Consider the following 15095-nt stretch of genomic DNA (forward strand, 5'->3'; position numbering starts at 1 on the left):
TCATCACAGTCAGACTGTGTTGCACTTGTGACATTGCTGCTTTTTTAAACGTTTGCCTATCAAAGCATTGCATTTACTTGGAATTTAATAAGATTTGAAAACAGCTCTAAATTAGGGACGATAATCCTATCATTTTGTCCTTTAGTATGTTTAGATGTTCCAGGCTGGATGTGGCTCTGGGCAGCCTGGTCTGGTGGTTGGTGACCCTGCACGCAGCAGGGGGGTTGAAAGTCGATGATCTTTGTGGTCCTTTTCAACCCAGGTCATTCTATGATTCTATGATATGACGATTCTATGGTTTATCTTGTTTAACACTGCTCTGGTGTAGGTTAAGGCTTTCAATCTCAACCTGCATAAAGAAATGGTGTTCAGATCCAGGCTTACAATTATCTCTGGATACTTAAGGCAGAGGAGAAAATAATGCAGCTGCAAGTTACGCGTGCTATACACTTCCCCTCTCTTTCCATTCACTTCTGCTTCTGTTCTAGTTGAGCATCACACAAGATATCTTCCATGCTACTGCTTCCCCAGAACCATTCCCAAATGCCTTGAACTCTTGCCTGCTATTACTGATATCACCTTTGATCTTGCTGTATTTCTGCTCCTCCAAGCATGATATGAAAGCAACATTCCTGTATTCTTTTACATTCAAAATCAGCTATATTTCAAAGTTTTGATGTCATCAGGACAACTTTATATCATCTCCAGTGAAATATATCTGCTCAGCAGATGTGAAACAGATCTTTTGTTTTACTACTCAGTTTAAAGCCAGCTACAGAAGTAATTCTATGAGATGGTGCTATGTAATGATGCACAGGTATTTGTCTGTCAAGTCCTAAAAAGCCATAATCTTGCAGTTGATCTTCTGTTTAAGGTAATCCAACAGTTTTTGGTACACACTGCTCTAGCAATATAAGGAAACTAAAAAGAGGGCTTTGTATTGACATTTTACCCCTGTAGTCATCTTAGTAACTTTCTAAATAGATTAATTTCTGAGGGTGAGGACAGCACCCCTGTAATCATCATATCCAAGGCATCCAGCATGAACAAGAAATCACAACTAAAGATTTTTGGTTTCCAGGAGCTGTTTTCTTGTTTAGATTTGTATTATTGAGTTTTATACTTTTTAAAAGCAAAGTCAGAGTGTCAGTTGGAGTACACCAATGAAGAAAAGCAAAGGGGAAGAGAAATTAGATCACAAGGAGTAAGGCAATACCAAGTTTCCAGATGTTATGTTAGACCAAATTCTCCAATCTGACTGTTAACTACTTCAAAAGATTCAAAATTCACCTTTAATTCTTTTTTAAAGTCAAAAGTAGGAAGATCTCATTTTAAACCAGAGAAAATGCAATATTTCTTTCATTTTCTCTGTAATAATCAGGCCATGAGGCCTGTCTTCCATTATTAGCTCTCTAGCTGTGTGAAATCCCTATGCAGATACATGTTAGTCATTGGTAAGGCAGCTGAAAGCAAACATAGTTTACAGGACCCAAGCGTCTTCTACACGAATCAGCCACTGCAGGAAGGTAAAAGTCAGCTTCAACCCGGGAGCATCACTGAACAGTGAAGCCCATGATCACAGTTGCTTGAACACACTTTCCACCAAATCCCAAACTCTTTATTTTAACTACCACTTTTCCCAGAAACTAAAGGGAAAATCACGAAATCAGTTGCCACAGCTTAGGCTCTCGTGGTATGAGAGTGTTTGGTATCAAGATGCACTTCTAAGTGTAGCACTTCTAACTGTTAGTACACTAAACTTGAGATGTCAGGAAAGGAGGTATTCTCAAGGTATTCTCAAGTGCCTGTCACTGTTTAATTAACTCAAGTTTAATTTATTCTTTTACACATGCCTCTCCAACTTCTGTGTCCAGATATTCCGTGTGCTGAAGTCTGAGTACCATTTCTCTCTATGACACTTACAAAGTCTCAGGATAAAAAAGTTATGATGAAGCCCCAGTGCATCATTGCTGCAAAGTTCATTTACATAAGTCTTATTACTGTTATTCCTCAGGTGTTAAAGCTTCATTGAAATAAAGCAGACACAGTAACAAAGGTATAACTGACAGTCTGTCATATTGACCGATGTGCTTTTTGATTCAACTTTATAAATATTTACTCTGCAATCCTTCAGAAGATCAAGTTAGAATGTAGTTCAAGTCCAAATCCGCATCTCATTATAATGCTAAAAGAATATTCCCTGTACATCACACATCCAAGCAGGAAGTTCGGGTAAATACTGAGCTTGTCCAGAGTACTGGGGAGCAATCAGGAACATAAAACATGCACTAGCAGCAGGGCAGTAGCACTGGGCACCGAAGCACTGTTATCTCAAGCTGAAGAATGGATTCCCTTGAGGAGCTTCTTTCATACCACAAATTGATCAGTGCTTCAGAGCCTCACGGCAGAAATACAAAATAACTCAGCTTTCTTAAAGGTAAAGCTAAAAAGAGAATTAGAGGCCTCTTCTTTCATCCCCCTCAGACCTGCAGCATTCCCAAACTGGGGTCTCTTCAGTTTGCAGTCAGTTTGGCTAGTTATATTTGGTTTTGGAGGCAAAGTTTCTCAAAGACACTAAGGAAAGAAACTCACCATAGAAACTACAAACTGAGCTCTTCCCACCACTATGGGTGTAGAGATTTCATCTTTCTTTTGCTCCATCTCCCATAAGCCTTAAACTTACTCCCAACTTGTACACACACAGGACTTAGCAAGGCATGGGGCTGAATCCAGCTGCACTTCTGCAGTATTGGAAGAAACTGATTCCCACTCTTACTCAGGAAAGTCAGTAGAGCCAAAAGCTCATGTCCCTCAGCACAGCATACAGAAGAACTGAACACAGTCTAAGACAGCACAGAGCAGGAACATCTGACCTTACATGCTCAGCGCAGACTAGCATTTTATGCATCATATAGCAACATCTAATAAAATGCCTCCCCACAGAGAGATGATTAAGCTACCTCAGGTTGTAAGTCCCAGAGGCTTTCACCTCTCTTCAACCTCTTGCCCAGCTTCTCACAGGGTAGAATGTAATTTAGCTCTCCGCTGAAAGTTCAGCAGTAAATGTAGTATTTGAGAAGCAGGATTTTTCGAAAACACTTTTCCAAATGAGAAAAGAATTTTAGAAGAAAAATGACAATCATGAAGCTACTAAGCATTCCCTGAACAATTCAGGAAAATACTATTTTCCACAGGACACAGTAAAAGCCCCACTAGACAAGTACTTTGTATTTCTCCTTCACAGTAATGAATATCACTCTCATCTCCAATAATGCTTAAAAGCCACTACTAAAAAGCATAACTTGTGATCAGCCAAAATCAAATTAAGGACCATTTCAGAAAGCGAAGCATAAATAAAATCTTAATTATAAATATAAGCATGATAAAATTGCCTCAGAACTGTGAAAGTGGCCTCCTCAGTAGGACAAGAACACACTTGTGAGATTTCAGGAGGAATGAAGATTTAAGTCTGGCAGAAAAACAGGCTAAAGAAGTGGAATACAAACAAGGACTGGATTCTTACAATATAGAAAAATGGACTTCTTGCATTATTTTACAAATCTAAAACTATTGTATATCTGACAACCATCCTGTGCTCACCCACCACAGCAGTACACTGTCATTATTTTGATAGCATGCTTTAATCTACACTGAAGTTTTAAAAAACGAGGTTAAAGCTAATTCAGAAATAGTTAACAGAGGAAAAATTACATGAGTTAGAATATCTGCACTCTAAGAGCCTAACACCATGCATAAAAGATGACTGGACCCTGAGGGAGCTGGATATTCACACACTGATCACAATATGATTCACTGAATGGTAAAACATTACTTACCATCTGCTAAAATATTAGGCTGGTTGCCTAGTTATAAGTATTCTAATTTTCTAACTATTAACCTCATTAATGACTGCTTAATTGTAGACATAGAGAAATGAACATATACACATATGGAAATATGAAACAAAAATTCCACAAAAAATGCAGAATTCGCTTTTTCAGACCAAGCGACCAACCCACTGAGTTCAAATTCCTCTTGTATCTGAATAGGCAACAAGGAACAATAAGAAAAATCCCTTCCTGGACCTTCTTAAATTTAGATTGTCACCTGAAGCATGAGATCACGCTCCTATCTAAGACACATTATGTTGATTTCATTGTATTATTCAACCTTCTTCAAAACCCAGTTTGGTTACTTGACTTCTTCAGGCAGTGAATTCTACAAAATACAAGCAGTTTGATACTAAATCAAATGACCTGATTAATTTTATAATTTCACTGGTACTACAAGGCAACGCAACAGTTTGTAAATGGGCAACAGAAAAAAATGCCTGCTCTTTTAAATAACCAAAGCCAACTCATTTCAGTTTTTCCTTTTAGAAAAAAAAATAATTGAGGAGTAAGTACCTTTAAAGCCCATCCCTTTTGTTACTCCTACCTCAATAATATACAAAACCACATTCTTGTAGAAGCAGTAGAGAATGCACTTGGTAACTCGATTGTAACTCCAAGCTCCATGGACCAACAACAGCTTCTCCAAGTAGGAAAACTGAAACAGAGAAAACAAGTTTATACACATATGAAGAACTGCTTAATAAAAAAAATTAGAGTGAATTCTCCCACATCAAAAAAGCCTCAGATCAGCTATGAAAACTGCTGAAGCGCAATATCTGAATATTTCAGCAGCACACATATATAAAATGTATGCCCTAACACTTAATATTTACTGAAAGTCTTTCCTGACAACAAAATCTAAGAAACACAAAGTATGTTGTCTTTAAGCAGCACAAAGCCTTCAATTAGTACCACTACCCTGGTAGTGAAATCTGACAAGGCTAACATTTGCCTTGTAGATTAAAAATAAATGTAAACTCTTAATTTCATGGTCAAAGATTTCTCTGTTTCAGGGCTTACAATACTCAGGAACATCTCTTTTTTCTGAGCAAAATTAATAATCTCATCACTAGAACTGTCGTAAGTTGAAATAAAATGTAAAAAAGAAGAAAGGAGATGCATGCAATCTTTTATAAAGCATGAACACTTACATTACCAGCCCACCAAATGTATGCAATCATGTTATAAGCCATTTTAGATGCTCTATATCAAGAAGGAGCCCAAAAAGAGAAGTAAATGAATGTAGGGATTGTAAAAATGGATACCTAGCAACACTGGTGGAAACCACACATGGTTTGTTGTTGTTTTTGTTTTTTTTTTAAATATAGAAAGTAGTCAACCAATGCAGCTTAGAAATGAGTAATATCTCGTCTTGGCTTTGTCAGTGAACTTTTTTAATGGCTTCAGCTCTCCTCTTTTGTCCAGCTATAGAGTGATCAAACTGGAAACTTCATTTACAGTTCAGCACGTGTGAACCTGAAGGGTTTTTGGACATAAAGGCAAGAACACTACTTGCTTTGCTTCCTTTTCAATGGAGAAACTTGATAGTAAAGACTGACTTCTTAAAAGCAGATTCCAGCTCAGTCATTTTAAAAACTTACTTGAGACTTTGAAATCTGCAGTAATGAATTAGAACTGTCATGAGAGAACTCTGCTCCTATGATTTACAGCACAGAAATCACTGAACCACAAATCCTCTAAGAACAACCTTTCTGACACGCGTCAGCAATGTGGATTTCTTAGGATATGCCCGCAAGAAAGGAGGAGAGAAAATAAAAGTGAAAGAAGCTTCGTGGTTCAGCCATAATCAGGACTGAAAGTAGGACACTTAGAAGGGAGCAGGTAATATATGAGTCACCTACTGCCTCAGTTAATCTGTGGCATTTTTGTAGCTTTATTCCTCAAAACTACATGACAAAACATCAGCAATGATGGGAAGATCCCCATCACATCCTGACAAGTGGCCCCCAACACCTCCTGCAGAGAACAGAGAGTTGGATGCACCCTAAAATATTCCCTCTCTGCTGAATCTGAAGAGTGACTGTCTCAGATGTGGCTCCTTCTGCAACTCCAGGTTGGACAAATCCTACCATTAACTGCTCTTTAACCTCTGTTGTCACAAAGATGAATCCACTCCATTGCACAGTGAGAGACATTAGTGACCTAAATATAACCAGTCCAAGCCTGTTTGCAGTGATAAGAAGTACTATTAAGATGTAGCAAGGCATTAAATTTTTGATGCTGATCGCCGGAACGATGTAAATGCACAACTACTGGCACACTTGAGTGACCATGGGTGATAGAGCCCTTCTGAGATACTGCATTTGTTTGGGCACTGCTACATGCATGGGTTTTTATTGGAGATATGAACACTTGTCTAAGGAAGAAGTTGCTCTAGTTCAGAAAAGGTAAAGTTCTCCAGACACCAGAAGCTCTCAGGATTAACATGATGAAGCTTTTTACTGGGGGAAAAGTTTTTAAATTCTACTGCTCTCTAAGTCTCTCTAGCAGTTAGGTTGTTTGGTTTGGGAATTCTCTAAACATGGATCACTGGTGCAAGATCATTTAAAGGGGAAAGGATGATTCCAGCAGATGCTCCCTGTACCTGTGGAAGTTATTTGGAGCAGAGTCAGATGTAAGTTGCCTTTTTATTTTTGTTTGGTTTATGCTTTAATTCCCCCCGGAATCCTGAACGAGTTTATATTGAGACTTTCACTTCCATAAGTGCCTACTTCTGGCACCACTGTATTTGAAATCTCATTTGAACATGAGATGCTACATTAGAGCGGTCGTTTTAAATTACTCAATAAGAACATGCTCTGCCTTCAAGGCATGCACACACAGTAACACTTCAGTGGGAGTTGTATGTCTTCACTGAAAGAAATACACCCCACAGAGATCAAGTTTTTCTTTTGAACATTTTTTTGAAACATAACCGCACACTACTGGTCCTCTGTAAGAGGGATTCTTTGACATCTTTTCTAACATAAACCTTTCTTAAATAATCAAAAAAATACAGTTCCATAGTATTTCACTAATTTTTTGAAAGTTTAAACTCTGTGCTCGCATGACCAGCTTCTGTTTCACATGGAACTAAGAAGATTCATTGCTATTGTCATTAACTCCCTGACTGTAATTTAAACCAAAAACAACCAATTTCCCTAGTTTTAACATTAAGTCTAAAGACATTGGTTTTCTTTTTGATAATTTAGAAGCAACATGTGAACGTGAAGATTTAAGATTTAATGTTGCTGCCACCAACGCAGAAGAAATCAAGCTTTGTGTAGGACTTGCTATTTGCCCCTTCACGGACAAAACTCTCACTGCTTATGCTTACTTATTAAAATAGAAGCAATCAGTGTTCTGAGGAAATGTAGGTAATGAGCATTCAATTAAGTTATGTAGCAGAAGCAGTGTATAACCTACAGAAGCTAGAAGAAGAATCATTGCAAGATACCAAAGACTATTCCTATGGCAGTTTCTATAATTTTATACACTGTTTGTTATGGAAAAAGCCATTGGTGAAATAGCTTGAAATTTTCTTAATAAATTTAGAAGGTCTTAGTCATTCAAAGCTGGAATGCATGGTGCTTCATCTGACCACGAAAGGCTATACAGCAGCAATACAAGGATGCCACTTGGCTTCACAGCACAGCTGGCACATTAAACAGTTATCTGTCTAAATAATATCATTATTATTATACCTTTTTAAAACCTCACCTTCTACTGAAACTACCAGAAAAAAGTAACATTTCGTGTCATTTGGTAGAACAAATCTGCTGTACTCCAGCAGATGGGAACAGCAGCTGATGCACAGACATTACTCAAGTGTCAGTGGATCATCTCTGCTTCTTGCCAGCTCTCATTCATTCTTGCCCTGTGATCAGTCTCAAAAACACCACAAGGAACCTGAACTGTAAACAGTATTCAGAAAATGTCTGTCTACTGAAGTACCTCCTTCCTTACTTAGCTTTATATAATCCTACAGCTCAGTTCCTTCAATTAAACAAAAGAAGTTCTTCTACTTTCCTCTTTAGCTTAAGTAATCAGGGTTGAATTTCATAGGACTGTTTGGGAGCACTCACCCAAATCGTGTTCAAAATAACATACCAAAAATGAAAACACTGCCCAACTCTTCAGGACTATGAGCAATTCTTGGATATGTCACGGGGGTGGAAGGAATATAAAAGGAGAACATGACCTCAAAATAAGAATTTCCCAACAGTCACACTCTTACACACCTGTTTGTAATGCCTGTTCATAGTAAGGGAGAAGGACTTTCACTAGAGATAAGTTGCACTTAAAGCATGTCAGCTTAAGCATCACAAAGTGCCTTTCTCTGATTATTGAAGAGCCAAGCCATTACACGGCCAGCAGAAGGAAACTGAAGCTTCCAGGGAAGACAGAGCTTTGCTATGAAGAGCACAGAAATCAAAACAATGGATTCCAAAACCATATCACAGGTATCTGTTTTAGATACTGCCTTGAAAAATGAAATGATCTGAGATTCTCTTAGCTCCAAGGCTAAGAGAAGACATCGAGCACTACATGGCAACATAGTGGGGTCTCTGACATAGGACTTGGCAATTGGACTTTTTTTGCCTCTGACCTGTGCAATGGCATAATCCGAGCAATTGGTTGCCTGCATGCCCTCGTTGCCACTGATCCCTACTCCAACATGAGCGGTCTGGATCATTCCCACGTCGTTGGCACCATCCCCAATGGCAAGTGTTATGGCATGCACGTGTTTCTTTACCATGTCTACTATTTCAGACTTCTGTAGAGGAGATACTCTGAAAAGGAAACAAAAATGTGTCAGTTTCTCACATGCTGAGTTACGTGCCTTTTCCAAAAGGACAGCTGTCACCTACATTTAGAAATAATCAAAGGGTAGTTGCTGGAAAGTTTCCTTATTTAACAACTAAGCTTCAGAACCTGTGCCAAACCATTTAGAAAGAGAAAGCAGCTTTAAAAATAATTTTGCATTTGCATAAAATATGAGAAAGTAATGATTAAAATAAGACCTAGCAGACATGAAATTTTCAAGCTTTTCTTCCATCCCCCAGTGCCATCAGAGGCACTTTGGTGTAAATCAATGGCATCATAGTGGGAACACTGGAGAAGGGATTTTTCTTTCTGGCACCCACAGCTTACAGATCAGTAGAGCACCTCCATTCAAAAGAAGGAAGACCATAAATAAATCCATCTGAAGTGTTTTCAGTCACTGAGAAAAGATGCTGTAGGCTTACCTTATTCCTTTTTTCAGCTTATTTTCCCTCTTGCAAACCCACTTTTTTGCCCTGACTACTCACTTTGTATCAAAAAAAAAAAAAAAAAAAAGCTTTCTCTCTGATTTCCCATAGATTTTCCATATGTCCTCCTTGCTGGTGCTATACAGGCTTCAGTGATGATGTTAATTCCAATTCAAAAACCAACTGAATACAAAAACAAACCATCAAACACCTGACTACTACCAGGTATTACTCTCATGGGGATTTTCAGCAGTCACATTAATGTGACCCTTCTCTCATTTTTATATCAGTTTCAGTTCGATAAAAATTCATGGAATTCAATGGTGCCTAAACCAGGGAAGTGGAAAAATAAGCAGGACTAGGTCACTAAATTAGATGAGACATCCGAAATGCGTTTTTTTCTATGAAAAAGGTGGATCAGGTTACCAAATCATATGAGGTATTCTGGAAATACCTACATGTAGATTAAATATTTCCATTCTGAGCCCATCTGTACAAACAACTTTAATCCCTTTCCCCATCAGTTTCAGTTAAAATTCCAAATTATTTTTTATTCCCTCAAATAATGCCTTAGACATAACTTTCCACATCTCAAGTCACCCCACATAGCATTGAACAAAATGAATGTAACTGATACCTGAAAGCTTTACTGTGAAAATGGGAGAGAATGGAGAGCCTGGGGAATTGGGAAAATGGAGGCTTTTCATACAGCATTTTTTTCAGAGTCCAGATCCCTTGAGAGCAACTTGCACAGCTTTCACAGAATCACAGAATCATTAAGGTTGGAAAGGACCTCTAAGATCACCAAGTCCAACTGGCCACCTACCACCACGACTGCCACCAAACCATGTCCCTACGTACAACATCTCCCCTTTCCTTAAACTCCTCCAAGGACTGTGACTCCACCACCTTCCTGGGCAGCCCATTCCAATGCCTCACCACTCTTTCTGGGATTTTTCCTAATATCCAACCTGAACCTCCCCTGGTGCAACCTGAGCCCATTCCCTCTCATCCTATCACTGTTACGCAGGACGAGAGGCCAACCCCCACCTCACTACAGCCTCTTTTCAGGCAGTTGTAGAGAGCAATAAGGTCTCTCTCTCTCTCTCTCTATATATATATATATTAAGCTATAGCTGCATCTCCCCTGAGCCTTCTCTTCTCCAGAGAAGAACAAGGCCAGTTTGCATTCATTTAGTTTTCAGTTGTAAGGTGACAGAAATACTCATTAATTGTCAAACAAACCAAATGCCCACATATAAATAAATTTGTGAACTGTTACCTAATGCATACAGAGCATGCTTTTTACCCTCTACATCAAATGAAGCTCTACAATCACAGTTAGGTAACACCCAGTTAAAGACTAACAACTTCAATATACCGAGTAAAAAAGGCAACTAAATGAGCCACAGTAAAAACTAGAAACATGCTTTAAACACCAAAAGTCTTTCTGCATTCTGTTTAAGATGAAATCTAAAATAAGACTTTAGCACAAGGAGTTACCTGATTGCAGTCATTTATTTTAATTAAACTCGTGCTAACAATAATCTCCTTGGTTCTCTCCCCTCTATATCAAGTACACCGTCACCCTCCTGAGAACGTGCTTTGCTGCACAAAGTATAACTACAAAAGTTGTGAACTGAGATGGCTGCTCATTTCCTCGGGGGTTTACACCCCTCCCAACTCACTTTCTGCTCCCAGGCCCCTTCTGCTCCTGGTAATCTGTTTGGTACCAGTGCTGCCCTGGGTGACATTAATCCCCTTTAGCCAGATGATCAGAATGCAGTTCATTTCCCACATTTGATAGGCAGCCTACATGAATAAGAGGAAGATTATAGCGCAGGATACGATTAACCTGAAGCTTCCCTCAGGTGGTATCATGGAAGAGGAGGAGGAAAAGCCAAGTTCACAAAGATTCTTGGACAAATGAGTAAGTTCAAAGTAAAAAGCGCAAGGAAAGAGCCAACTACTTTGGAGAAAAAATTTGCAGAAACATGCAACTCTTGGTAATTATCCTTTTGGTGGAACATCCCTGTCTTTCACTGCAGAGCTTACGGCAGCAATATCGGGATGTAAGCCTTGCCTTGATATATACCCAAATAAGAATTAAGATGTGAGCAAAACATCAGCTGCATCACAATCTTCTGTTTACTCATGCATTACCCAACCATCCAGCAATGTCTCACAGTGTATTTGAAGTGAAACTCAAAAGCATTCACTGCGAGTATTTATGCATAAATTATTTTTATTGTCTCTACTTTCAAAACGAAGATAATCAACTTAGCCTAGACCAGTTCTCTCTTTTAAGCATATTCCTGGGAAAAGAAGTCAGAGTTCAGATACCACGCTTACAGGAGCAGGAAAGCACACTTGTGAGCGTGCTCTTGAAAAGGTAACAGCTGGTATGGAAAATGGAAGGTTCTCCTCAGTCTCAAACCTGCTTGGTCATATCTTTAACAGATTACTACAGAAAGCAATTTGCATCCCAAGTGAGATGGCAGACACCTTGATGTCACATTACTTCCCCCGCTGTGGAATGGGTGAAAGCAATGAGGACACAAAGCATTGTGCCTTGGGAAGGAGCTGGGGGAGAAGCACAGCCCAGAGCCTGGGGCCCTCAGAAAGATGTGGAACTAGTTAACCTCGTGTCACTTAAATCCATAAGGGAACTGTGCAAGAATGTGAAATTCAAGTTTTCAAGTTAAGCGCTCCTGTACCACAGAGAGCAGTGATAACACTGGTGCCCACAGAGCACACTGGAGGTGGCTTTCCTGACTTCTGCAGAGGAGCTCTCAGCAGCTTTAAAACCAACACTGTGCCACTGCCTCCCTGCCTCTGTGAGCAAACATCTTACCCGATATATTTTCTAGCCTATTCAGAAAAAAAAGATCTACTCAGCATTTTGCCAGAAGGTTTGCTCAGCTTTGCTTTAGTTCTTTAAAAAGAGAATTCCAGCAAGGGTTAAGAATTTTCAAGATCTGTATTTTTTTTAAACCAGGAGTACTTCAGGGACAATCAAAGAAGCTCATCAATTCCTATCAATGAAAGATAAATCAAAAAAAGTAAAGTAATAATATTTTCAAAAATAAACATAAAATATTTTGTTTAGGAACAATATTTCTAAAAACTGACAAGTAAAAAGAAAGCACTAAATATCTATTTTAACAAGCAAAGTAATACAGGAGAGTTTTAACTAAATTTTTTAATGTACTGCACCTGCTTTAAACCCATTAATTCCATTTAATCTTTAATTCTATTACTCCACTTTTTGCAATCTGTCAAGGGATGTATTTCTCTTACTCCCAAAGTCCATACAGCTACAAATGCAATGGGCAGGACACAGTCAGCACAACCAGCCCTCTGTCACACAGGTCAGCTCCATGCTCCACACGATACTGCTGATGGGAAGTGAGAAAGAGCTTCTTACCTCAGTCTCTGCACATCTGCACTTACTGGATAGTTATAGGTATGTAAGAGCAATTGATGGCAACTGTGAGAAGTGCTATTTACAAAAGCCCTTAATGCAGATGCCTCAAAGTGTACAGAGAAACCACAGATGGCAAATATAAGTGCAATATTTTAGTACCAATGGGCTTTTGTTTATCGTATTCAAGTCTGAAGGACCAATTGAAGATGAGGTCCTGCTGAAGTCAACAGTATATAAGAAAGACATGATCAATATAGAACAAGATCAGGTAATTTATAAGAGATCACCTTATAATAAAACTGCATTACAAGGTCATCTCCCTCCTGTGCTTGCAGGGCCAGCAGTCCCACAAACTCCTCCACACCCAAGCAAGGCACAGCTTGATGCTGGTTATCTACGCTCTACTCTCCCTTTATGCATTGTTTTTTTTTTTAGACCAAGGAGACTGGAGAAGTTCTGTTGCAAACTGCATATGTCTCCCACCCCTAATTCAATGAAATACATTCTTTTAAAATATTCTTACCATCGCTTAAACTTAATTTGTGAAAGAATAAGGAAGACAGAAGGAAGCTGTTTCAAGTACTACGTCCTCCTGCTTCCATGCTGTAACAGGATTTAACACAGACATCAATGTCTTCAACATGAAACATTAATTTGATATTCTGCTTCCTTGAAATGCTTCATTAATGCAACACAAGAGGCTCTCAAGAGCCTACCTTCATGACACTGAACATGATTTTACCCTGTTCTATCATAAAATGCACTATTACCTCAAAATGCTCAGTGACCTCATCTTCAGTATAGGCAGAGAAGGGAGACAGCCCAGAAAAAGCTGACAGCTATCAATAATATTGACATTTAAGCATATGCACTGATCCTCTGAAAGAGAAGCGTGGTAAATTAATGCACCACTGCAAGTAAGGAATGTTGCCATGACATCATGTTTAGCAGCTTTTAATTAGATATCCATTTCTTCTGACACACGCCAGTGTGCAGATTTCAACCACGTGTCATCCAAAGAAGGGATGGTTTTGAATTACGTCTGTGATGCTGTGAGGCAACTCGCTCTAACCTATAGCGATAGAGAAACCTGTGCAGAAGGATAACGAACAAAAGCACTCACACACATTGACTAAAAAGCATTACACTGAGTGCTTTTCATTTACGGAGTGATCCAAATGTGCTCGGCCTGCTGACAACTAGATTTCACCGGGACTGGCTCTGGAACAGCACTTACGTCTCTAGTCAGATAGATTCCTTTGGTGCTTTTTTATGAACTATCCGTCAGCTCACTTAGTGCTGTCTCTGAAGCTGTTAGTGTTTCCAAAGGAGACATCTCTATCTGCTAATCACTGCACAGGACTTTTATAGTCAATGGAGAGACACTGGCACTTCTGGAGTGCAATCCACCTGTCCTGTTTCAGATATGTAATGGTAGAGCTCCCCTCCTCTTAAAAATTCCCCTTCCTCCCTACAGCACGGTGAAGGGTCTGAAAGAGAAAAGCTCACACAGAGATGCCTGCATCAGACAAAATGAAGGCCATATGATCTTACAGCAGTGTTAAATACTGCCCAGGTGCACAAGCTTTTATGGGGGTTGAAACACCTCCTCCCTCCCTCTCCACTGCTGCTGAATAAACTGATCTACAGTGTCCTCCTTCCCTTCTCTTACAATTCCCATTTCTTGACTGCACCCCCGCTCTTGCCACAGTATTCTCCTGATCCCATCCCTTCTGAGCGCAGACAACTTAAAGTCTTATCAAAGCTCTACCAGCTTCAGTAGAAACAACCACAGCTTCATCACACTTGCCAGCTGTGAGCACACTTCTGCACACTGTAGCCATTGCTACCGAGCAGGTCATCCTCCAAACTGCCTCACTGGCACAACTCAATCAGACTGACTTGAAAATTATTTTCAAACATTAAAAAAAAAAAAAGAAAAAGGTTTACATCCTGTTTTCCTCACCACGAGTTTGTTTGCATCTTATTGTAATCACAAAGAGGTCTTACTTCAGTTTTTTAACCTGATACGCTGATCACATGCCTACTTTTTGAACAATGTATTAACTCAGAATCTCAGGTTATCCAGGACAGGATTTTCAATGCTGAGAGAGGCTCTATATCAACCCCCTTCTCCCCCCCCCACCTATGTACATCTTCATAGAATACTTTGTTGTTCTTCTCAAAATAATAGGTAATTCTTTCTGCTTTACTTTAGGTCTAATAGAAATTTCTGCTCAATAACATAGAATCAGAATCGTAAAGGTTGGAAAAGACCTTTTAGATCATCCAGTCCAACCATCAGCTCATCATGCCCACTGACCCCACTCCTCAGTGCTACAACCCACATGGTTCTTGAACACCACCAGAGACAGCAACTCCACCACCTCCCTGGGCAGCCTGTGCCACTGCCTCACCACTCTCTGAGATGAAATTTTTCCTAATATCTAACCTGAATTTCCCCCAGCACAACTTGAGGCCATTATCTCTCAACCTATCTATCTATCTATCTGAAATACAAGG

The 15095-nt window shown here is 39.4% G+C and overlaps 1 protein-coding gene across 4 annotated transcripts in view; it reads right to left on the reverse strand.

Annotated features, from left to right (window-relative positions):
- Positions 1 to 15095, reverse strand: part of ATP8A2 (ATPase phospholipid transporting 8A2) — a 314007-nt gene that overhangs the window by 131948 nt on the left and 166964 nt on the right. For all 4 annotated transcript variants that reach the window (XM_042868038.1, XM_042868034.1, XM_042868036.1 and 1 more), the window contains 2 exons: positions 8503 to 8686; positions 4438 to 4548 (listed from right to left, as the gene is read on the reverse strand). In XM_042868038.1, the coding sequence (XP_042723972.1) occupies positions 4438 to 4548; positions 8503 to 8686 (295 nt within the window). The remainder of the gene's footprint in view (positions 1 to 4437; positions 4549 to 8502; positions 8687 to 15095) is intronic.

The sequence above is a fragment of the Lagopus leucura genome, unplaced genomic scaffold (genome assembly GCF_019238085.1).
Source record: "Lagopus leucura isolate 7727_CA_CO unplaced genomic scaffold, USGS_WTPT01 Super-Scaffold_100001, whole genome shotgun sequence".
Taxonomy (NCBI): Eukaryota; Metazoa; Chordata; class Aves; order Galliformes; family Phasianidae; genus Lagopus; species Lagopus leucura.